This window comes from Podarcis filfolensis (genome assembly GCF_964270895.1).
Source record: "Podarcis filfolensis genome assembly, chromosome: 3".
NCBI lineage: Eukaryota > Metazoa > Chordata > Lepidosauria > Squamata > Lacertidae > Podarcis > Podarcis filfolensis.
Window position 1 is genome coordinate 3,111,906 of NC_139606.1, and position 25,843 is coordinate 3,137,748.

Below are 25,843 nucleotides of genomic sequence, written 5' to 3' on the forward strand. Positions count from 1 at the left end.
CATTAATATTTTTGCATTCTTTTTAAAAATATATCTTGTTACCAACCAAAAACATTGTTTAATACTCTGCATAATATAAAAACTCAATGCACCTTACCGCTAGTTTAATTGACTGCGCTGGATAAAAGCCTATGTGAAGTGTTATCTCCATTTCTCTTTCGTAAAATAAAAGCCATCGTCAAAACAGTGCTTATTATAACCATACCAATGACAGCGTTCATACTAAAGTAGTGACCAAGCAAGCCTTGAAGCAAGATAATTACTGAACAATGATATTTTGTAATTTAAATTAAATTATTACAAAAAATAGAATGATCACAAGAGACCTACCGCTCTTCCTCCTCTCTCTCTCTCTTAATGTAGGCCCATATAAACATGAAACCCTAATGCCATCATGACATTTGTCATGAATGTTTAAAACTATGACAAACTAGAGTCAATAATGCATCCAATTTGAATCGCAGGAGGCTCAAAACCTTCTGTGAGGTACAGTTATGACCTTACCAAACAACCTCACACCCAAAAAATTAATAAAAACCTTCCGTGATCCAAAATTGTAGCTATATCTATTTTCTCCCTTCCCTCTAGCACTTCTTACCTTTTTGTTGTTCTCTTTAATATCTTGAGGATTCAGAGACTTGTAGTCGCTGAGGGGGAAAATGGCACAGTAGGTATGTAAAGTTCTTGATAAAAGCAGCAGTTTTTAAAACAAACCACTATCTTAAAAAAAGAATTCAACATAAAACAGCATCAAACAGTAACTAGCAATTTCACTGCAATCCAATCAGCAAAACTAATAGTGTGGAAAATTAAAAGAATAAATACATAAATAAAAATATAGAGATTGCATGTTTCATTGCCTGAAGCTTTCCATCTAAAAAGAGAAGTTAAGGCAGGGACTTGAGGCTAGCTTTGACAACCAAATTTTCTATGAGGTAATCCTTCGTTGTCAGTACAATAGAGCTACAGGCTTATTTGTCTCATCTCATTTCAACACCAACACAATTTTCATAATAATCTTCAAGTCAGTTCTTTGTATAAGATTAGAAAGAAAAACATCCACACCAAAATCAAGTGAAAGAGAAATAGGAATGGTTTTGGGGAAAGTGTCAGAAACGCCATAAGGTATGGACATTTGTACATTTCTGCTGCACCCTGCAGGATAGCATTTTCAAAAAATTGAAATAGAAATGAAAGACACATAATCCAGGAAATTAAAGTTGTATTTATTTTTGCCATGTTTATTTCACCACAATAAGAAAAAACTTCAAACACAAAGACAAAATGCTTCTACTTACATTAGGTCAGGCCTAAAGTGGTGTAATATTGCACAAAAGGATAATCCATTTCGCCAGGATGTAGTGAAATTGGTGATTTTCACTCCCCTATAGTTTTTTGTAACTTCTTTGCACCAAGCAAGCAGTGACTGACTAGCATTTGTCTTCCTCCCCAAAACAGGACTTGGTTTTGGGCTTGGCTGAAAAAAACAGGAAAAAAGCTAACATTATATAATGTAATGGAAGATGAGAAATCATTAATTGACCTGCCTAGACAATTTGCATCCTTTGATGTCAGTTTAGGTCCTTCAAAGCTGTCAGTTTACAATCATTGTAACTTGGAAAAAAGACACAAATCTCAAGTCATTATTTACAGACTTAGCCTTTGGCATTTGTCTCTGAAGGATGTGCTATACAGGATTCGAACGTTACAGGCCAACTATACTGAGAGAAATACTAACATTAAGTGCTTAAAGACTTAAGGCACATTATTGCATAGTATGTAGTTATGTCACACATTCTTACAGAAGTTATTCAAAATTCAGTCTTGTAAAAACATCCTCATAAAGACATTTCACGTTTAATGAAGACAGTCAGCATTCCGATTATCCAAAAGCAAAACATATTAGGGTCAAAGTTGACCACAAGTTGAGATTTCCTGCTCTGGAATAAAAAAATCAAATTCAGAATGTGAGTTGCTGTATGATGACAAACAGTTATAGGGACTTAAACTGGAATATGTTAGTAATATTTTTATTTTAAGACACTGATATCTATTCTTTCAGTTCTCTGTATCTGAAAGGTAATTCCCCCCCTAGCTTTCACATAAAATATTTGTTAGTTTTTTTAAAAGCTTACAAATATTTCCTATCCGCATTTAAATGTGCAGGACTGTTCAGCTGGAATATATATGCAAACCTCTCAAGAACTAGTTCGACAAAAGGAAGGCATTCGTTCATGAACCTTAATGTGATCATTTAGCTTGGGGGGAGGTGTGTGTGTGGAATTCTCTAAGATAGATTCATACGATCTGAAGAGAAACCATAGTATTCCATAAGTGTACAGCAAGAATGCCAAGTACACAAGAGTTGTCAAATTCAGAGGTTAAAAAAGGTTGTTAGTACTTCTCAACAGCACACATTTACAAAGAAATAATCCTAACCAGCATGCCTAACTTTGAAAGACCAACGATGCCCTCCCTTGACTAAAGCATGCCAGTGCCAAGCAATTAAAACTGTCAACCGTCAACTGATTTATGCTTTTAGTGCTCATGGGCTGCTTACAGTCATTGTAACAGAAATACCACAAAGGTAATTTCTCATTTTTATTGACTGTTAGACTAATAAGCTGTGATTAAATAAACAAATTCACAGACAAGCAGAATGTTATTATCTAATTCATATACCCTTCAGCAGCACAGACATACAATGCCAAATAACTTGAAAAAATTGTATGTTGTCACTGCTTTAATGCTTGGATCTATGCCTACAGTAGTGATGGATGCTTAAGTGCAAGTAACAAGTAAAACTGAAAGAAGAGTAAAAAGGTTTCTCTGGTGACAGACAAACTGTAGATTACAAACATTTGCAAACATTCACAAGCAAGTAAAGAGCAATGGAAAGTGTTAATGCCTGAAATACTTTAGGTGAAATCCAACATAGCGCTAAGTGAATGCTCTTTCAATGCAAGGGTTTCTGCATGCACAACAGAACACCACCCCTCTTTCCTCCTCCTGCACACCCCTTAAATCTAGGGGTTCTCTCAACCCTCTGGGTAAAGGTAAAGGACCCCTGGACGATTAAGTCCAGTCAAAAGCGACTGGGGTAGCGGCGCTAATCTTGCTTTCAGGCCGAGGGAGCTGGCGTCTGTCCATGGACAGTTTTCCGGGTCATGTGGCCAGCAGGACTAACCCGCTTCTGTCTCAACGGGACACTGTGACGGAAACCAGAGCGCATGGAAATGCTGTTTACCTTCCTGTCACAGTGGTATCTGTTTATCTACTCACGCTGGTATGCTTTCAAACTGCTAGGTTGACAGGAGATGGGACAGAGCAACGGGAGCTCACCCTGTCGCGGGGATTTGAACCACCGACCTTCCAATCGGCAAGGCCAAGAGGCTCAGTGGTTTAGACCACAGAGCCACCGGCATCCCTAGAGCAGATTTGGGAAGGGTGTGGAGCATGCACAGGGGAAGGAGAGTGGGGCAAGTCCCATTTTGCAAGTGGAAATCTTTGTGCTAACAGAATGGATTACTTGAATACCACCCAGAATTTATTACATTTTTATCTCCACTTGCCCTTCAAAAATCATAAGATGGTGTACATGCCCCCCACCCTTCTCTGTCTTCAAAAGATCACCATGAAATAGGTTAGGTTTTGAGCAAATGACTGATCCAATGCCACCCAGAAAATTTTGAAGCTGAGCGGGGATTCTGAACCAGTAGAGCCCAGGTCAAAATTTGATATAAATATGAAGCACACTAGCCAATAAAACACACTTTTGGTCACAGCCTAACCAGAGACTCAAGTAAAGTAACCCTTATTCAAACTGATGAGACCAGCAGTTCACTTCTAAACATACTGTATGGATATAAACCCCATGGATTGCAATACAATGGCCATGTAATGGATTAGGCTGAGGTGTAAATAACCTTAAATTAAAAAGATCTTGCCCAACTGAAGAATGGATTTGCTGGTCAATTTTATGAAGACTATATCTGGATCAAAATCTGTAATTATTGATGCAGTGTAAATATCAAAACCACTGTGTGAATTTTCACTTTTCCCAAATTCTGTTCTGTGCTGCGGTTCCCAGGTGTTGCTTCATTATTGTGATTCCCATCCACTCCCATAAACTGCTTTTCTTTTCCAGTTTAGCAAATGGACGATCCCACACAATTAGGGATCGTAATGATATTTCATCTGGCATGACATCACACAATTAAAAAACAAAGAAAAAACACACACAATCATATGCGATATCACTGGAGGCAAGTGAGGGCAATTAAAATGAGAATGTAAAGTTTTTCCACTCCTGAACATGTTTGCAAAAATTGCACAAGAAACCCTGCCAACAGTGCACATCCCTCTGGAATGTATAGCAGAAAGGCTATACATACTATAAGGAAGATTAGCACAGAGGTTGAAAACCATTTTTCTCTTGAAAGCTGTATTCCATTGAGGACAATCTACAAGCCAGCAGTGGAACCACTAATTTTTAGAAAATTTTAGACACAGGATTTAATCATAGTGTGTATTACTTCAACAGTGATACATATATTAAATAGCCCTCAATTCAATGCTTTACAACTGCCACATTCCTGGGTACTCTGAGTTGGGTACTCTGAACATATATTTAAAAAATATAAATACCACAAAAATGTGCATCTGTAAACAGATTTCCTCATAGAAGGCTTGGCAGTGGTGGCGGCGATGAGTGGGGATTTGAAGCTGGGTCTTAACCAAATCATAAGGAGTGGAGGAGATAGTGAATCAATGGGAAACTTTGTCCTGAAAGCCTAACTGAGAGAAATGAAACATAATCTTTAAACATGATGAACATCCATATTCTGCTACTCTTTTTCTTCAATGCCATCACCTATTCACCTCCTTCCTTCTTTCCATCTCCCCCTTTTTCTTAAACTGCAAATCTAAGCTATGTAGGCATGTAGGTAAACCTAAGCTTTGTAGACGTACACAAGATCATACACAACATTTTAAAATCATAAACACAAGTAGTTAAGAAGGCATTTGATCAAAGAGAGGTCCCAGCAGAGTTATCAAGTAAAGATTGTCCAAGTAATAAATACTGCTGCCATCTCATAAGCATTTATCAATGTGATTCTGAATTCACTAGGTAAAACTACAATAACAAGGGTGATTGACTCAATGGGATGGTAAACCTGTTCAATCACCCATCTCCTACTACCCTACTGAGAAAAACCCCACCCTCTCACTGTATGTACGGGTGTGCTGACTTCTGTTTCAGTGTATCTGAGGAAGTGTGCATGCACACAAAAGCTTATACCCAGAACATACTTAGTTGGTCTCTAAGGTGCTACTGGACAATTTTTTTATTCATTTTGACTGCGTCAGACCAACACGGCTACCTAGCTGAATTCACTAACAAGGTTATGGTCTTCTAGTCAGTTTGTTTTTAGCTGACTTTCAAAGGACTCATGGCCAAACTACTCTTCAAATGTCTTAATTGCAGGTGTCTAACATAAAGTAAACAATTTGCCTTTTTGATGATAACTAAAATTCAGGCAAGAAATTATTTAAATCAATATTACTTTGATCGAATGTAGGGTTTGCACATTTTCTGTAGAAATAAGCATCCTCTTATCAGAAATGAAACTATAAAAGTACACTTCCCAACGGCAAACAAACAAACAAACAAACAAACAAACAAACAAACAAATGATCTTCAACTGGTATTCCGTGCTTAAACTTACATTTCAAACACAGTATGCAGGACAGACACTGCATTTTGTATTATATATGTTATTAAGTTTCTGTCTAATAATGACAATATTCTGCACCAGTGTCCTTTGCTCCCTGGATTTAGCACCTTCAGTGTATTGAGAGGAGGAGAAATACAGATCAATGTACACATTATACCTCTGGTAAATTTACTGTCTATTTGTAGACAGTACCTTTAGCAAAGGTAGCTAAAAGCAATCATGGTACACTAATGAAAATATGAATGGCAGCAAAGAGAAAAAATGCTATGAAATCAATTTAAGAAAGGCAGGAAGAAAAGCCTAGTGTTAATTCTTAAAAAAAAAAAAAACAACCTGAGGAACATGTACACTATTTTCTATTCTCAGAAACAGGTGTGCAAACAAAAGCAGCAGCACACCTTCTGGCATGTATTCTTTGCCAGATTAACAGGAACACAGCAAATGGAGAAAAGCAATTCTTGATAAATATTATCACAGACAGTGTCTGAAATTCTCTTTCAAGTACTTGCTTACATGGGACTCTAATTCAGCACTGCAAGATACAATAATACTGGGCTGCCTTAAGCAACCATTTATGCTCAGAACAAAGGCATGTGCAGACGGTGCGACAGGTGTGCCCATGCATACCCCCTAATGTTTCAAAACAAGGGGATCGTGGAGGAGAGGGGAGAGTATGGAACACAACTCAGTAACCTCAGATGCCAGGGCCAGGGGCGAGTGGCGCTGGTGTACATATAAAGGCAGAAGGGAGGAGGAAAGAAGCAGAGAGAGACACACAAGCAGAATAAAAAGGCTGGAATGGATCTGGAACAGATCTGTCGCTTCTGCCTGTGTCTGTCTCTGGAAGTGGTAGTGGAGTGCTTGGCTCCAGCTCCCCCTTACTGCCACGGCTGGAGCCAAACACCCCACCACCACTTCCAGAGATAGATGCTGGCAGAAGCTGCAATCCAACCCAGACTTTTTATTCTGTGTCTGTCTCTGTCTCATGGCTCTGTCTCTGCCCACGCTCCACTCACCACCTTTTTGGAAGAGAAATCTGTGGGGCAAGGGGCTCCTTCTGTGTCGCACAAACAAGGAGTAGGGGGTGCATTGGCTGTGTCAGTTAATTACAATGATGTGCTTGAGGAATTGAAGTCCTGATGAGAAACAGCTCATACTCTTGCACAGGAAGACTAAGAAACCTTATTCTGTTTTAGTCAATTTGGGTTAGCTCATAATCTGGTTAAAGATAATGAAAACTGACTGTACTTGTGTATAAACCTGGTTATCACCACAACAACAAAAATGTATTTTGTGTCGCATTTTTAAGTTTGTATTTTTAAGTAAGGTTTAGGTATGAAGTTAAGTTTTAGTTTATTTAGTTTGCTTAATGAATAAAAATAATGTCCTTTATGATTATGACTATATATATTAAATGTTCACTCTTATGAAATGTACTGCACATGTCTATGGTTCAGAATATGGCAAAATGATGGAGGAGGAACATTTTGGCCAAAGAAATATAACTTAACATGCTGCTATTATTTTCTGCCTTATGCACATCATTACAGCATTTTGCTTTGTATCTGGTGAACAATACCAATTATTGGCTGTTCATATCGTTTCATGTTATTCTTAATATTATTTTGAGGGGGGTGAGACAATAGACTTGCAACACTACAACCACAGAGGTGACAGCTGGGCAAATCTCAACACCTGCTTAGTGGCTTGAGAAAATGTTAACCACTCATTTAATGGAGGGAGCGAAATAACTTGCAGGACTTGGCAGTTGCCAAGAGCAGCTGAATTACTCTGAATTTTTCTCTCCCCTGGTGGGCGCCCCTAACCAGCTTAGTCCTCTGAGGCTCAGGGCAAGTATACCTGGCTGCCCCCCCTTGCACAGACCTGCTTCCAGGTACTGACCCACAGCCAGGTCTTTTTGTGGATTTCTCTCCCTGGAGAGGTGCATCTGCTTGCTTCATATTAACTTTCAGAAGGATCTTTAAAATATTCCTATTTCCCCAGGCATTTGATGGCTGAAAGACCGTGGACTGTATTCTAAGGATATCATTCAATTGGTACAAGCATTTCTGGTTGCCCAACGGCACAATCTCCCCTTTGTAAAACTTCTGGAAAATTTGAAGCCACATAATTTTTTTTCCTCTGGGTTTTTTGTTGTTGAAATGAATGGATTTTTTCACACAAAAAATAACCAATATTTGTTTTTTATGTACATGCTGAAAGCAACTTTGTTACTTTATGAACATATAGTGTGTTATGTATAACTTGGTTTTAACACAGGATTATAAAGAAACTGATTCCCCCCCCCTAAAGTTTTTATTTCAGATGGAGCTACAAGCTGCTGAACTGTAAGAAACCTAGCGTAGCGTCTCTTTGGTTTTGCTAGTTTATGAGGAGCAAGCAAAAAACATTAAAAACAGAACCCATCAATGTTACAGTGAAACAAATTAACAAATCTTCTCTAGTCCTCCACAGTGTCAAGCTGAGATAAAATGAGCTGAGAAAAAGAGGGGAGGGGAACAAAACTCAGTGAACACTACTTGAAATTTAAATAGCCCCCTTTCCTTCAAATTTGTCATCTTATTTATCATTGACTTCTAAAAGGACTGAAGGTTTGTCCCGAATGAAACAACTTTGTACGTTTTGTCAGTTTTTGTAAAAATTTGGTGTATTTCCAAACAGACCAGTTTCACATAGCATGCAGAAGATCGAGGAATCTAAAGCAGGTAAGAAGAGGAGTCAGAGGCTCTGTTGTGCAAAGGCCTTGCAACCCTGTTTCAGGAGGAATAGGCTATGCCGAATCCAGACACAGCAGCTTCTCTGGACAATTGAGGGGGCCAACACAACGTCCTGACGTCACACGTGGAGCCCTCTGAATATTGAAGGGACTGGCCCCCTAAAAATAATAATAATAATAAGGGGGGGCAAGGCACCTTGTCCCTCAGGAGCCAGCGCCCTGGGCAGAATCCCAGACTGCATTCTATGACTGAAGACCAGAAGATGTTCTGTACTCTGCAACACTTGAAAATACCATTGCAACATCACACCCTTAATGCAATCAAATGTAGAAGCGGTGCTATTATCACCTACATTTCTGGCTTTGAACTTTGGATTCAATGGATTTGTTGAATTGGATGGCAACAAAATTATGTTGTTCTTTATTTTCTCCCACTTTCAGTCCTTTGAAGCCTAGTCAAGGGGATAGAAAGAGGAAGAGGAAGCCCACAAGGCAACAAGGCACTGACTTCTCCTTCCTATCTTTTGACAATGAGGGAGAAATGCATTTTGCTCTTGCATTTGCGTTTAAGAGTTGTACTCTTAGTGTGCAACTCAGTATTTGCTTGTCTTCAATGTACTGGAATTGTAATGATCTCAGACTTTGTACAATATGAAATCATTACATAAACATCTACTTGTTACACAGTTTTATACATCATTTTGGGGGAGTAAGTATATGAACATCTTGACTTAAACATTTTTTTCATTATTCTAAATGAAAATCATTCTTTTTAAAAAAATTCAGGAAGAAAGCATTTAAAAGAAAAGCCGCCCAATCCCTTTTGATTTTTTCCAGGCCTTTATATCTCGAGCACTAATATGTGGCTTTTTCATGAAGTGCACAATGAATTATGCATTCATTTCTACTCATGTAGATTCTGTTCATAAGTTATAACAAGTGAGCAAGGGGAAGGCAGGCTACATGATCCTTTATCCACATCAAATGTATTACATCTCTACAGTATTTAATGTCTGGACAGTCCTAAATCACCCTGCTGAGAGTCTCCACCAGGCCTGGGGTGGGGCCTGACAGGCTTCATAAGGCCTGCTGCCGCCCACCGGAGTACTGCTTGCATTCTTTTAAATAGTTTTTCAATTGTGTTTTTCAATTTCAATTTTTCAAATTGTTTTAAACGGTTTTAAACTTTTTTTGGGGGGGGTATGTATTTTGTGTTTTTATTTTGTAATTTTAACTTGTGAACCACCCTAAGATCTGTGGGTATGGGGCAGTATATAAATTTAATTAATAAATACTGCTATTATTACTACTACTACTAAATTCTTCAGTGATAAGAGTCAGGAAGACTAACATAATAACCATATTCATCAACAAATGGGGTAATTGTTTATTATATGTGCCGCTAGCCCCGAATACCCTGACACAGAAATATGGGAAACATCTGGTATCTTGACACAGACTTGAATGAGATAAAAGAATGAGAATGGGTTAGTGGGAGGAGAAGGTGAATGACAAATGACGAAAATGAGAAGTTCAATGAATGTGAAAAAAAGAGTCTGTCTGATTTTCTTCCTGTTTCTCAAATCAAGAGCAAGCTGGAAGGTTGTCTTCTTCACTGCTTTTACAACACACCTACTGCTGTCTCAGGGACAACTCATCCAAAATTGAAAGAATAGGGAAATGACTGATATGAAAATCAGAATATTTGCACATTTTGGTTAAATGACTTGGTACCAGACTTAGAATGTTTAGAGTCACTGGCATGTTGCTAGATGCATGTCAGAACAAATCAAATGAATGTTTTCCTTTGCAATTTACAATTATTTGTATCTCAACAAATTTAATGAGCAATACCATATTTACTCAAATCTAATGTTCACCTTTTCTGGCCAAATGGCATTGCAAAAAATTAAGGTGCACATTAGATTTGATGGCACAGTTAAATTCACCACCAAATACTTTCTTTGGTTTCAAGGTTCTGAAAATTGAGCTGTGCATTAGATTTGATGGTGCATTAAACTCAAGTAAATACAATATTATCAAAAAATGAATTATGAACGAGAATGCAGCTAATCCAAAAGTTCAACTGTATATAAGGTGTTAATGCAGGTCTTCTTTTGAAAAATGCCCCAATAATTAGCAATTCTTCCCTGTTCTAATTAAAGTTTCTATTTCTAAAGTTTCAGCATAACTATAACAACAGCTGTGAGTGTGTGTTTTATTTAAAAATACATACCTTGGTACTTTATTTTTTGCATTTAAGTGTCATTGTTAATGTAAATGCTTATGTAATTCTACTTTTGCATAAGATGACATTTTGCTTATGCTAATTCACATCCTTAGGCATCACAATCCTAAAATGAATCAATAATTAGGTGCAACACTGGGCGAAATATCTCTTGCTTCCTGTGATTTGGTGGTTGGAAGATTGGTTAATGCTAGCAGTCTATGGATGGCCAGCTTTCCACAGGCGGCAACAGGGTGGGAAATTCTGGCAAAGCAGAAACTGGCAAAGCCAATGCACTGGAAGAAAATCACATACATAGATGGTATTTAACCCCGAGCAGATTAGCTAAGATGTATGAATCTGAATCTGATGTGTGTTGGAAATGCAAAAGTAGAAGGAATACTTTTTAACACATGGTGGGCATGCAAAATAGTTAAAGAGTATTGGGAAATGATATACAAAGAGATGGAAGAAATGTATTTTTTAAAAAAAATTCCACAAAAACAGAGCATTCCTTTTGGGAATGGTGCAGAAGGAGGTATCCAGGTGTCAGGGGGGAAAATGCATATATGCAGCTACTCTTCTTGCTCTCTTATTCTGCTGCTAACTCATTCTATCATTCTAAGTTGCCATTCCTCCTTCTTAAGGACCTCTCTCACCCACCATTTTTGGGCTAACAAAATCCAAGCTGCTGTAGCTGCATATATGAGTTTATTGTCATAATAAAAATTTGGGTAGCAGATCCCGTATTAATTTATGAAGCCTGGTCCTCATGATTATACAACCCACGCCCTTTATATTTGAAGTGACTATCTGTGCTCAGATACCTAGATTACTTTCTCTCTTGTTACTTACTTCCTGTTACTTTTTTGGTATGTTCCAGTGATGTATGTGCTCATATAGTATCTTTCTGTGTTGAGTAATCGTGTATGTTCTTCCTGTCTAAAATGCATTTAATGCCTCCAGACAAGCTTACCATTATAAACCTGATTTTATTGACTTACTATTCCATTTCTATCCCACCTTTTGTCCAAGGTGTTGTAAATGGGTTTCCTCTTCACAACAACCCTGAAAGGTAGCTTAGGCTAAGAGACTGTGGCCGATCCGAGGGCATCCAGTGAGCCTCATGGCCGATCTGGGAATCTGAAGCCTGGTCTCCTAGCTCCTGATCCAATGCTCTAACCACCACACCACATTCATAAACTGCCTCTACATTTCTACAAGTCTACAATAGTGTCCTCAGTTGCACACTGCTATTCCTTAATGTTCTCAATGTAATATAAATCATTTGTAACTGATGTGTCTGTTTAGCTTGGAAACAAACAGTTTGTTACCAGGAGGTAGTAGGTGGCAATGTAAAATTAACCACGAAGCTTGGTATTTCAACACTGCAAAACAAAACTGGCTGAAGATTCACACCAAAGCACAAGATGCCTTACCTTCCCGGAACTCCAATGAACAATGTTCTGGGATTGCCATGTACTAATTACTTTGCGGTAAAAAAAAGTGTGAAAGGAGGCTGCCACTGAGCAACTAATCCCTTGATAGCTTGCAATGTGTGTGTGTATGTGTGGAGGGGGAGGCAGGCAGGGAATCTCGGCAGAATGCAGAATTTTGGGGGTCAAAAACTTTGCATTCACATGGAGCACCTTTCTCATCACTTTGAACTCTTAGACTGGCCATCTAGCAGTCAGAGCATCTATTCTGTACTGCAGAACACACACAGGGAAAAAATGTCTGCATGTGTCTGCATATATGACAGCTCTTTGATTTTCTGAGCTATGTTCAGTGTTCTACCTATTCCTGCATATAAGAGCTTTGTTAGGGCTTTTTTTGAGGTTGGGCTTTGTACACAGATTGGTAAACAAACCATTCAGATAAAAGATTAAAGCAAGAGGGTTGCACAGAATCCTTTTGCCCAAACAGTTATTGTTGCAGTGATGTGAAGGATGCTACAAACATGGCAGCTGACATGGGTGCAGTGACTGCAATTAAAGCTACCTATTTCTGTTTTTTTATTACATCTTTATTCTGCCCTTCCTCCAAGGACCTCAGAGCCCTGCACTTGGTTCCCTCCCCAAATCCTATCCTCACAAGAACTACATGAGGCAGGTTCAGCTGAGAGATGGTAACTGGCGAAGGCCACCCAACCAACTTTGTGGTTCAACCCTAATTCTAATCTAATGAAACACCACACCAGCTCTCCTAAATGAGTTGCCAATAAAAGATGGAGATTTATATACAGGTACAAAAACTTGAGTATTTGTGGTTTTTAAACATAAAAAGTGTTGCACTACTTCTACTGATTATTTGCCCCAGAATGAGATGACCTGCCTTTATTGAATTAAAGGTCCAACTTTATTAACTTGTGTAAACATCCACAATGAACCTAACTGCTTAACAGCCAACAACTCAGTCAGTTTGGGCACATCTGTTGCTAAGGGAGAGCCAAGAAACAACTTCTCCTGCTGTCAGGCTTGCTCAGGTAACTCTCTCTCCAGCACAAAGCATTTAGAGCAGAAAAAGACCCTGCTCCATGTTTTCCACTACCCACACACCTGGGTTTACTGGGGAATATCTCAGGCAGTCAGTGAGCCTTGAGGATTAGTGAGGCCAACAGGGCCAAAGGGTGGCCCCTGTCCCAGATCCAAGCTTGTAAACTAGAAAAGATTGATTAATATAAGTCAACCTTCACCATTTTGTTGCATTGGGATATTCACCAGTGAGCGTGAGCATGAGCATGCCAGATGTGACCAAATCATGCAAATAAAAAATGATAAATTACCCCTTGCAAGTTACTCCCACAGCAATAGGAGGCAAGCAAGATTCATCTACCCAGGCCACTTCCTATACTCAGGAACAGGAAATCCCCCCAATCCCCCTTTTTGGCCTCCGAAGGTGATCAGCTAATCCCACACTGTGCAGAGGGTACACAGGAGAGTGGGCTTCTCCTGAAAAGTGCATGTAAGTATGCAGTGCCACCCTAAATAAGCAAGAACACACTTGTTGCCAATGTGCTCTTCCCCATTAGACCATACAGCTAATCCATGTCTTGTGCTCCATTCCCCCAAGGTGGCAGAAGCAAAGCAGCACTAGTGGGGTGCACAGAGGGAAAGGTGCTGTTTTTCCATTGCAATTCTGAAATTTAATTCAACTAATAGCTATCTGTTGAGCCAACAGTAAATGCCCCCCTGCAAACACACACAGACATACTCCCCAACACAACATATGCATTCTTCTATCTAAACTGGCTACATGCCCAGTTTAAGAGGCCTGACACACTTAACTGCAAAATCTCCTACATATATTTGTGATTAAGCTTGTTGCCTGGACTTGCAAAAATACACACATCTCCTGATAAATAAAAGATCATAGGTCTACAGTAATTTTCTAGTTTGTATACTGCTGTATCTGTGTTCTTAGAAAACACACAGTTATCCAGATTCGAAACATGCTGCATAAAAATTGCCTCACTAATTTCAGATGAACAGTCTTCCAAGAAAGAGCATTGGGTACCTTTTATTATGATTAAAATTTGGTGCAACTGCAGTTTAGTAAAAATTTGTACACTAAAAGCTCTTTAACAACATTTTGGGACCATTACTAATCAAGAAATCAACTTCTGAGAAATCAGAGCAATTCTCTACTTAGAATAAAATGGGGGGGGGATGCTTAGTAGCTGTGTGGTTGTAATGTAGTAGTAATCTAAAAAAAATTATTTTTTAAAAAAAATCTATCAAAAAGCCCATAAATCAAACAGCTAAACTTTACTGCCACATGTTAGCTTATTAGCTATCTCACAATGGTTAAAAACTGTCAAAACTTTTTACAGCTCAATTATAATTACTAGTCAAGTCTAAGCATGTAGTGTGTGGGTGTTAGCCACATCACAAGGGATGCAAATGCAAAACTCAGCAGTCACAGGGACTTTGCCCTACACTGTTTCAATCAGCATATATACAGATATTGAATCAAGATGTGTACTTGAACAAGTTTACAATCCTGAACATAAACCTATATACAGATATTGAATCAAGCTGTGTACTTGAACAAGTTTACGATCCTGAACATAAACCTGGTGTTTCTTAATTCAGATTTGATCTAATGTATTTTGCTTAAATGTGCATACAGAAAACCATACAACTCTTTTTAAACTATAAGTTCCAATATAATAAAAAAAGCTTTACTTCTAGAGGAGTACATACACTTAGATGCTTTATTTGATAAACAAAAATGTTGGGATGGGTTTTTAATAAGTATCAAGGGAGCAACTCTGTACCTATATATTTACTATGTAAGAGGTCACATGCCATTAAATATTTTAAAACAATCATAGAATCATAGAATCACAGAGTTGGAAGAGACCACAAGGACCATCGAGTCCAACCCCCTGCCAAGCAGGAAACACCATCAGAGCACTCCTGACATATGGTTGTCAAGCCTCTGCTTAAAGACCTCCAAAGAAGGAGACTCCACCACACTCCTTGGCAGCAAATTCCACTGTCAAACAGCTCTTACTGTCAGGAAGTTCTTCCTAATGTTTAGGTGGAATCTTCTTTCTTCTAGTTTGGAACCACAAGAAAGAAGATTCCACCTAAACATTAGGAAGAACTTCCTGACAGGCCAATTGTGGCCTTTATTGCCTTAGAGCAGCCTTCTCCAGTTTGGTGCCCTTCAGCATGGCTGTGCTGACTGGCTGGGGCTGAAGGGTATTCTAGTTCACCATACTGAGAAAGACTGCACTGGCTGTCAATTAGTTTCTCGGACCAATTCAAAGTGCCGGTTTTGACCTATAAACCTATAAATGGCTCAGGACCACAATACCTCAAGGATTGACCCAGACCCTGCAATCATCTTCTGAGACTCTTTGTGCACCTCCTCCACAGGAGGTCCAGCGGGAGCAACACCAGAATGGGCCTTTTCTGCAGTTGCTCCCTCTTTGTGGGACGCTCTCTCCAGGGAGGCCTGCCCGGCACCTTAGTTGCATATCTTCAAGTGCCAGACAAAAACATTCCTCTTCTCCTAGGCCTTTGGCCAATCAAACCATTTTGGCCTTTTAATCTGTGTGTGGAGGTACTGCTTTTGCTTGCTGTTGTTGTTGTTGTTTAGTTGTTTAGTCGTGTCCGACTCTTCGTGACCCCATGGACCAGAGCACGCCAGGCACTTCTGTCTTCCACTTTTGCTTGTTACTGTATTATATATGTTTGTGTTTTAATATTGTAAACCTCCCTGTGATACTTAGATGAAGAGTGGGATAGAAATTTAATAAATAAAAAAATTAAAATAAAAGCATGGCATATGTGTGTGAACCTGTTTCCTTCCTAATGTAAATAAATAAAACAGATAAAAATCAAGGCTGTTGTCTTGTGTACACAACTTTTTGGATATACATGCTCACTGAAGGAAGAAGGGAATCTGGGGACTGTGGGTATGCCATGTGTGCATCAAAACACCTGTTAAGCTCATGAAGCAAAACCGGCACAGCTGGTTTTTAGAATTTAGTGCCAGAGGTTCATTTACTTTGTGCAGTAAAAGTTTAAAAGATATTCTAAGGCTGCAGTACCTGTACTCAGTTACCAAGCAGACATGTGCAAGATTGCATGATTAATAATAGTTGAAGTATGACAGTAAATTGTGCAAAACTGCTGCATGTTAATAAAACTGGTGCAGTTTTTGAAACAGGGCTTCAAGTCAGTCAATAATCTGTGAGTCCATATACACCATATGATGAGTTGTGAAAAGTTCTGCACACAGAAAATATGTTTTTGTTTCTTTTTCTTTCTCTATAAGGTTGCTGTTGGACTCAAGATCCTGCCTTTCAGTTCCAGTGAAAGGCTCTGTAAAGCCCTTATTGCACATATGCCCAAACTGAGTAATGCAACTTCAAAGATTTGTCAAAAATAAATCCACAGGACAAACAACTACCCTTGGGCTTCCTCAAAAGTTAGTCAACTGCTTACTTGGAAGTATGTTCATTATGTCCTCAAGTAAACATGCACATGATTGCAGCCTAGGTTCTACCCAAAATGCACGTCCATACAATGAGACCTGTGACATGGATAATATTTAAGCAACCATGGCATAGTATGTGGCCATTAGCATCTACTCTCATAGCTACATGATTTCCTGGCTCTGAGGCACGGAGCTGATGCAGGTTGGAGAAATGTTGTATCTACATTAAATCTGAGCTGAGCATGAGATCATGGACACACCAAATATAAAAGAACATATTTGTAACATAGGGTTCATCCAGACTGGCTTTTGTGCTGTGTTTCTAGGCAGTGATAAAGATTTCAAAGCTCTGTGTCTGAGTGTTTGTTTGTTTTGTTCCGGCACTTTTTCTTGGAAAACCTGTGTTTTACCACTGAAGCAGAGCAAACAGCAACTGGGTTTTGTGTGGATTGCTGTTAATTTACTAATGCTTGATTCTAAAGGAACAGCAAAGCTGGTCAGGGATAGATAAAGCAAGCCACTGTACCCTCCTTTGAATCTCTTCATGATTCTGCATCTGCTAAATTCATGCGAAAGTAGAAGTCCTGGTTTTTTCAGGAGGGAGCTTATTCCCTTTTTTTGACCCAAGTCTTGAAATCCAGATAGTTGTTTTTTTACTTTTTTTAAAAATGCAGTTTAATATTGGTTTAATATTGGTTAGAAAAATGTGAAAAAAGCCTGATAGACAGCTTAAGAAAGGTTTAGGCTGGTGTCTGGAAGTACACTCCATTGATTTCCTTGCAATTGTTTTGGTTCCCATGAGACTTAATATCAATGAAGTGTGGATAGGATTGGAGTCTTAGAGTCAAAACCTTGTTTACTTCAATGGGTCTTACCTTCAAACACTTTGAAGTTATATTCTATGATGCACCAATTATAATGCAAGATTACACATGTTAAACAGGACAAGTGTAGCCTTAGGCACTCAATATATTAAGGTCACAATCTTATGGACACTTATCTGGGAGTTAGGCCAGGGCAAGGGTATATAAGAGTGCACTGTATTTCTTAGAAGTAAAAGTGACTACAATACAAAACATCAGAAAACTAATTGAAAAATGGAAACAATTTGCTAAATATTCTAACAAACGTATATGAACTCATTTTTTATGAATGAAAGCTTATTATAATTAAAAGAATGAATAGATGCACATAGCATAAAATAAATTTTATGTGAATGCGATGGGACAACTTTCAGTATCAGAAATAGTCTAAAGTTACTGCACTGCAAATAGTGTTACATTAATTTATCGAAAATATCATGGAATAAACTCATACTATGATTAAAAAACAAACAAACCCGCCCTAGGTATTTCTCAGGTGCAAGGTAAATCCCTCCTCCCACTTTGTCTTATGAGGCATATTCAGGAAAAATCCCTATGATTGGTTCTAGTAATTTTTCCAAAATATTTAATTAACAAAAACACTTTTTTAAGTTATAAAAAGAGTGATCTTTGTCTCCTATTGTTTATTATAAAGGTGAACACAAATCTTAAAGTCACATGACATATTAATGCAATTTTAAAAAGGAAACCACTGCTAATTAAAGTCATTCCCAAAACATAGCATTCAGATCTCTCTACCTGGAATATTTCAGGCTTTATTTATTATCTCATGTACTTCCTCAGAAAAACTTATTCTCTTTAAGAAAAAAAAATGTCACCCACATATAGACGCTTTAGGCAACTGTGCATCAAGAATCCTCCCACGTTCAACGTCGGCTACATCTGTTGCTCTTTCCCATTGTTGAAAATTCCATCCTTAATCCTATTTGACTTTATTCATGCAAAGGTCATCCTGAATTCAACAAATGGAGGAGCGATAGCAAGCACACTGTTGAACATGGGCTAAATAATTCTGTTGTAGAACATGCAGCTAGCTAACATGCTGGAATTATCTCAGGACCATTTGGTTTTATTATGCTGGCTTGCCAACCCTCAAAACTGAACTGCTGAAGAAAACAGGAAGATTTTCTGTCTGGCATTACACACAAATAAATAATACTCCTTCTAAAACACTGATTAATTTTTTTAGTTTTCATTGCAAGATTTTCCCTTCCCACCCCCACCCCCCAAGAAGGACTGTGTTGCCAATGACTACTGGTAACTGCACAAAAAAAGAAGGAGGCTATTAAGATTAGAGATGATTAACTATTTTACTTGGATTTCAATTACAGATCAGGCCCAACTCCCTTGCTTGCCACTTCCCACTACGCATATGTAACTAGTTAATCATACTTTTTTTAAAAAAACGACAATCCCAAACCTACCCCCAAGTCATTGCACTGGCTAGCTTGACTTGGTTAATTCATTATTACAGTGAGTCATTCAGAAAACAGACTGGCACAAAGAACTCAAGATTTTAGAGATGACATCATAAAACTGTAAAATACTGGATGGCAGGGGTGCCAACTTGAATAAAATATTGGTGGGGAGGTAAGCCCCATATAAATTGAATATAAGACACGGTGCGCACACAACACGCGAATGGCAACGCCTATTAACTTGGCTCCTATACTGGGTGGTATTTGCTGCTTTTTCTCTTTGCCTTCATTGCACATATAGGTTTCTTTTGGGAAATGTGTACTCAGCCAAAACAAAAGAAGAAAAAACCAGAGAATTGCAAAAAAAAAACCACTTCCAAAAAAACGCAAAATAGTAAGAGAGTTTAAATCTATAGGTGTTGTTTTTTTTTAGAATGAAAGGATCAATCAATGTATTGAGGTTAATTTTATTTTTTTGTTTAATTTTACTAATATGCCCATAACTGATTTTGACTTTTTAAAAAACATGTGTTTTACTCAAGTCAAAAAGCACCTGCCATTTATTAAGGAAAAAGATAATGTAATTCTGGTGCTTATTATTTTATTTTAAAAACAAGCAGAAAATAAACACTGGTCGCTTTCTCCCTGAGTTAAACACTCTGAAACACAGCATATTCAAACACAGTGAACTGTATATATTAGCTATGAAAGAATACTGGAAACAATCAAGTTTTTCATTCAACCTGTTTTTGTCTAAGACAAAAATACTAGAAGCAACTGGCCATGTAACACTGCTGCTGTGTAACATTCTGCACATGTTGTCTGAACAGCAGAGTTTGGGGATAAGATGGACAACTGAATCGTTGTAAACAGCGTATTTAATCTTCCAGTTTCTTTACCATATCAACTCACATACTTCCAAATCTTTCATTTGGATTCCAACACAAAGCTTGACAAACACAAGCTTCATAATTTCAGATCCACCCATGTACGCGGAAGCCACCCACATATTTTCAATAAATTAGAGGCAAAATAATCCCATGTCATTTTAAGATACATCCAAAAGGAGCCACCTACTATCCTGTCGTATACTCTCAAAAGCAACTCATAATATGACCCAGAGATCTGCTTTTTAAAAATACCCCTACTGGTATACCCAAGGCCTTTGGTATACTTAAAGTAACCCTTCTGACCCAGGAATGTCCATCAGTCAATATGTTATACTAATTCTGAGTGCTAGTCATTGTATGTCCTATTTTAATTGCTGCTGCACAAAATTTGGCCACCTTGTATGTTATAACTGGATTATTATCTAGGAGCAGCAGAGTGGCAAGAAACTGTTCAGAACTTCCCGTATATTTCTGGAGTATTGGCAGAATAGGGTCAAGGTGTAAATTTCTATAAAATAAGGACTGGAGAAGCACGTAGTCTACAGTTTCAATTTGACCATCCAATAGGATGGAAATAATTTGTATCATCTGATTTTTGTATAATATCTACAAAGCACTACAAAGTACACAGAACTATTTTATAATGTTCATAGATATTAAAAGAGATTAAGGCTGCAATTGTAATCCCATTTACTTTGGAATAAGCCACATTGAAATCAGTTGGACTTATTTCTAAGTAGATGTGGTTAGGATTGCAGTTTAACCTGTTATGACATTCACAGTTTTTCTTAATTATTGTTTTACTAACTAAATTTAGCATTACAAAATAACAGGAGGGGGCGCAGCTTAATGGCAGATCCCATGCTTTGCACACAAAAATTCTGGCATCTCCAGGTAGGACTGGAAGAGACTACTGTCTGAAACCCGAAGATGACTCACTTGGTAGGGCAAAAGATTCCTGCCTCGCAGGCGGGTTGGACTAGATTAGCCTTGTGGTCCCTTCTAACTCTACAATTCTATGATTCTATGAAATGCGAAAAAACGGCTGCTAGTCAAAGTAGATGGCCCACTAGACTGTGCATAAAGCAGCTTCCTAATATCTGATCTTATTAGAGCAAGAGAAGAACCAGCAAATTGTAAGTCTTCGGCTGACCCCTCTGCATGTTCCAAGGGCAGAATAGCTGATGTTCTCGATGAAGGTCTAGATGAGGAATCCTTGGAAAGCAAACTGTAAGATAGCAAGCCTTTGAGAGCAGTGTGAATTTTAAACGAGTTGTCTACATTGATTTTCCTTAAGTCCCATCCACTAATCTAATTGTCTCTAATTTATAATTTAATGTAACAGCAATGCAGCAATCAGTGGAGAAAGCAGCAGTCTGAGACACAATTGCTAAAAACTATATTTCAGTGAAATAAACTGCTCTAATGGAATTTAGGTTTAAATATTCAGAATACTCAGCTACATGTGTAAGCATGAAGGATTTGCCATGTTAAATGACCACCTTTAATTTGTGAAATTATAGGAAGCCCAAAGTCTTGTTTCTTGTGACAACTTTATAAACTACCGTAATATTTACTTTTAAGGGACGTGGGTGGCGCTGTGGGTAAAACCTCAGCGCCTAGGACTTGCCGATCGCATGGTCAGCGGTTCGAATCCCCGCGGCGGGGTGCGCTCCCGTCGTTCGGTCACAGCGCCTGCCAACCTAGCAGTTCGAAAGCACCCCCGGGTGCAAGTAGATAAATAGGGACCGCTTACCAGCGGGAAGGTAAACGGCGTTCCGTGTGCTGCGCTGGCTCGCCAGATGCAGCTTGTCACGCTGGCCACGTGACCCAGAAGTGTCTGCGGACAGCGCTGGCTCCTGGCCTATAGAGTGAGATGAGCACACAACCCTAGAGTCTGGCAAGACTGGCCCGTACGGGCAGGGGTACCTTTACCTTTAATATTACTTTTAAGCCAGGGACATTTAAATTTTGAATTGATCATGGATGCTACAAATGTTGATAGCTGTAAGAAATATTGGGGACTCTGATTTACGCCTTATTTGATGAGTCTTTGGTCTTCTCTTTGGCCTTTCTAGGTTTCTAGGACCTCACCTACATTATTGCTGTCCTGGTATACAGAAAATATATAAGCACTGAAAGTGTCTAGCCGAAAACCTTGGCCTATCCACCAATCTTAGGTAAAACTGAATAGACAGAGAAGCAGAAGACTACTGTTTCCAAGTTACTACCCACAACACAGTTAATTATGTTTTTGTCCTAATTTGAAGGCAGCTTTGAGAGAAGCAGACCCATACATTAAAAAACTAACAAACTACTACTGAAACTTGTTGACCAAATGTTGCCACACTAATGTATCAGAGTTATATTTATTAAAGCAATTAATTAAACAGTTCATAAATGGAGGTTAAAATTATCTCTGCACTTTTTATTAGGACATGAAGCTCATACATTCTACTGGTAAATTTATATCGGTAGACTGCATTATACAGTACTGTAAAACTATTTTGAATCGACACAATCCCTCTCCCATTTCCATATGTGCTGGTCACATTTGCCTTTCACACATTCTCTAAAACTATTACCAGGCAAGGAGTTTTGATTAAACCACAACCAGGTTCTAATGAGGCTGTATATTTTTAAAAGGCAGTCTTGTAAGCAAGCATGCTGGTCTTATTTTTAATCCAAAGGAACTATTGACCTACAACTAACATTAAGAATCGCTTAAGATCTCTCATTCATGATGCTGGATGCACATTTTAGAGCAAAAAGTGAAACTAAAAATCAGTAATAAACCAATTGCTTTAGCATAATGTTTAAAAGAGAAGCTCCAATTTTGTTTTAAACATTTGAAAACAGAAAGGCTCCAGAGGATCTCAGAACAGCAAAATACACCAGACAAAGGTCTGTGAAGATCTACACAAGGAGCTCTATACATGCAAGAAAAAATGTAAAGCTCAGAACCTGAAGAGGAACAAAGTGTTCTATATGTACTATGAGGAGTAGTGTGAGAATTACTTCTGAGAAGCAGGCAGGGCTTGTACTCGCTTGGTGGGCTGGCAGTGAGTAAGCAAAGAAAGCATTGCCCTGAAACCATTGTTGCCTTCTGCAGCTCAGGAACAGGCAGAAGCCCAAGGAGAAGAATTGCATACATCGGTTGGAACTCAGTGGTTACAGTCTGCTAGTTTGGGTATATGATGTTGGAAAGGGCACAGCACTTTTTCTATTGGCAGACTAGGATAAGCAGGACTGAACAAAGGGGAAGGAAACTTGGTGCCCTGCAGCCATGGTTAGACCACAAAACCTGGTGTTGCACTATCTGGAATGAACCAACGTTTTGGCTTAATGTTACGCCCTTGTCACGCCCACTACACCGCTGCTACCCAGAGCTAAGCCATGGTTTGTCTGAGCACTACTTCCAAACACAGGCATATTGTTTGTCTCACTCTGAACAAACCACATGATTATGATTCTAGTAAAAAGCAGTAGGGGTGTCTGATCTGGCCCCAACAGTGCACACCTTAGTTATATCCTCTTTAGATTACTGTAACATGTCCTATGTGGGGCTACCTTTGGAAAGTGCTCAGAAACTTCAGCTGGCTCAAAGAGCTGCTGCAGATTGTTGACTGGAGCTGGTTATAGGGAGCGGACGACTCCCTGGCTGGAACAGTTCCACTGGCTATTGGTCTGTTTCCATGCACAATTCAAGGTGCTGGCTATGACCTATAAAGCCCTACATGGCTTAGGTCCAAGCTATCTGAAGACCGTTTTTCCTCATAAAACCTGTTCAGGTTCTGAGATCCTTGGGGAAGGTCCTTCTCACAGTGCTGCCACCTTCACAGGAACGCTTACTACAGATGCAGGAGAGGGTCTTCTCAGTGGCTGCTCCATGTGACGTTAACATATGAGAGTGCTGAAGAGGAAATAGTTAAACAGGTTACCCAATCAGAACCCAGGGGGTGGAGTCAGAGGGACTATAAAACCAGCTCTGGGAGGGGCGAAGGGGGAGTTCGTTGGGAGTTGGGTGGTTGGTTGGAGTGGGAGTGAATGGGGATAGAGTCTGTGGGTAGATTGAGTTAGTGTAGCGAAATAAGCTGAGTCAGGAACAGTTAGGAGCTAGGAAGACAAGTAAATATCTGAGAGGTGGTTTAATGAGTGAGAGCGGGAAGCGGAAGTTATAGGTCTGGATAGGCAGCCCATGATTGTAATTGATTGAGACCGTTTATGAAACCACACGCTTGTTAAACTGAAATAAATAAACAAAAGTTTATATTCCAACTTAATCCTGACTGGATTCAGTATTTTACCACGTAGGGCCTGGGTGGTGGCAGCGAGAAATAAAGTGGTGGCACAGGGATCAATAGACGGTGAAATGTCCAGGGATCCTGTGTGATTGCCACACTCCCAGACTTTGGAACTTCCCTGTTAGAGAAATTAGACTGACTCCCTCTTTGTTGTCCTTCCACTGGTGACATTATTGTTTCAACAGGCTTTTGGGAAGTGTCTGTTTTTAAGGAAAGGACTGGTGCTTTGATATGTTTATTGTAATGATCTGTATGTTTTAACAGGATATCTATAGTCATACCTCGGGTTGAATGTGCTTCAGGTTGAGTGCATTCGAGTTGCGCTCCGTGGCAACCCGGAAGAAACGGAGCGTGTTACTTCCAGGTTTCGCCACTCGCGCATGTGGAGACGCTCAAAATGACATCACACGCATGCGCGGAAGCAGCAAAATGTGACTTGCGCACACGCAGACGTGCTATCGCAGCTTACATTGCGTTCAGGATGCTCCGGAACGGATCCTGTTTGCATCCCAAGGTACCACTGTTTATCTATATCTATCTATCTACTGATATTTTTCTATGCTTTTATCTGTAAACCACCTTGAGTCTCTGTCATGAAAAAAGTTTGAATATATATATAACAATAATAGTAGTAGTAGTAGTAATAATAATAATAATAATAATAATAATAATAATAATAATAGCAGTAGTAGTAGTAGACTCTGGGGCCACTAAGCTTTTGATTGACAAGTTATTTTATACTGCTCTCTAAAAGCAGTATAACTTGGTTCTCTGCATCCACAGTAGGTACCATTTGTTCTGAGCTGGTGTCAACAGAGTCTACCTAACATTTTGCAATAGTATCAGGGTAAGCATTAGTATTTCCAAATATAAGCTGCACAGAGTTATTATGTGCTTATATCTAATCAACGTCATCAGACTGTAGGGCAAAGTCTTGGTTAGTAAATCTTAATTTGTCAAAAGTATAGTGTCTTAAGGATGTAGTGAATATATAAGCTAGACAAAACGGCAGCACGGGTTTGCAAACTATCCCTAAACAAAAGAACACTTCCGTTTGCTAAAACATGATGTCAGTTTCCACCCTGACACATATTCACTGAAGAAGGGGCTCTTTCTGTTCCATTGCTGTTTGCTTCCTGCAGTGTACAACACAATTCATTCTTCTTCTTCTCCCCTCCCCATTACAGGCTGTTCTGTAATTAGTAACATCATCATGTTTTTCTTTCTCCACAATATTATTCTCTTCCTAAACACATAATCACCTCATTCAGAAAAAGCTGTTGCAAGTAAACCAACTGTTGTGTAGTTAGAAAAGGATGAAAAATATGCCTACCTTCTTGAAGCTAACTGTCCCTATTTTACCCAGCAGGAATTCTGACCCCATTTACCTGGGAGTACACCCTAATGAATTGAGTAGCACTTACTTCTGATCAGACATGGTTAAAAATATTAGAAGCGCTGCAGCTGCTCAACAGTAGCAAGGACTGCTCCCAGATAAGTAAAGAATACTTTTCATTTTTGTTTGGATTCTCCCCCCCCCCCCACAAGTCCACCATCATCTCAGCATGATAGAGGACTTAAATATGTACATTTTCTTTTTCTTCTCTTGTCAGGGGGGAAATACATCTTATTCCAAAGAAGTGAATCAAGGAACAAAAATGCAAAATACCGTATTTTTCGCTCTATAAGATGC

At 39.0% G+C, this 25,843-nt stretch overlaps 1 protein-coding gene across 8 annotated transcripts in view; it reads right to left on the minus strand.

The window, feature by feature from the left end:
* EHBP1 (EH domain binding protein 1) overlaps window positions 1-25,843 on the minus strand; it is a 270,384-nt gene that overhangs the window by 112,992 nt on the left and 131,549 nt on the right. For all 8 annotated transcript variants that reach the window (XM_083606415.1, XM_083606411.1, XM_083606416.1 and 5 more), the window contains 2 exons: window positions 1,299-1,477; window positions 599-647 (listed from right to left, as the gene is read on the minus strand). In XM_083606415.1, coding sequence (XP_083462541.1) covers window positions 599-647; window positions 1,299-1,477 — 228 coding nt within the window. The remainder of the gene's footprint in view (window positions 1-598; window positions 648-1,298; window positions 1,478-25,843) is intronic.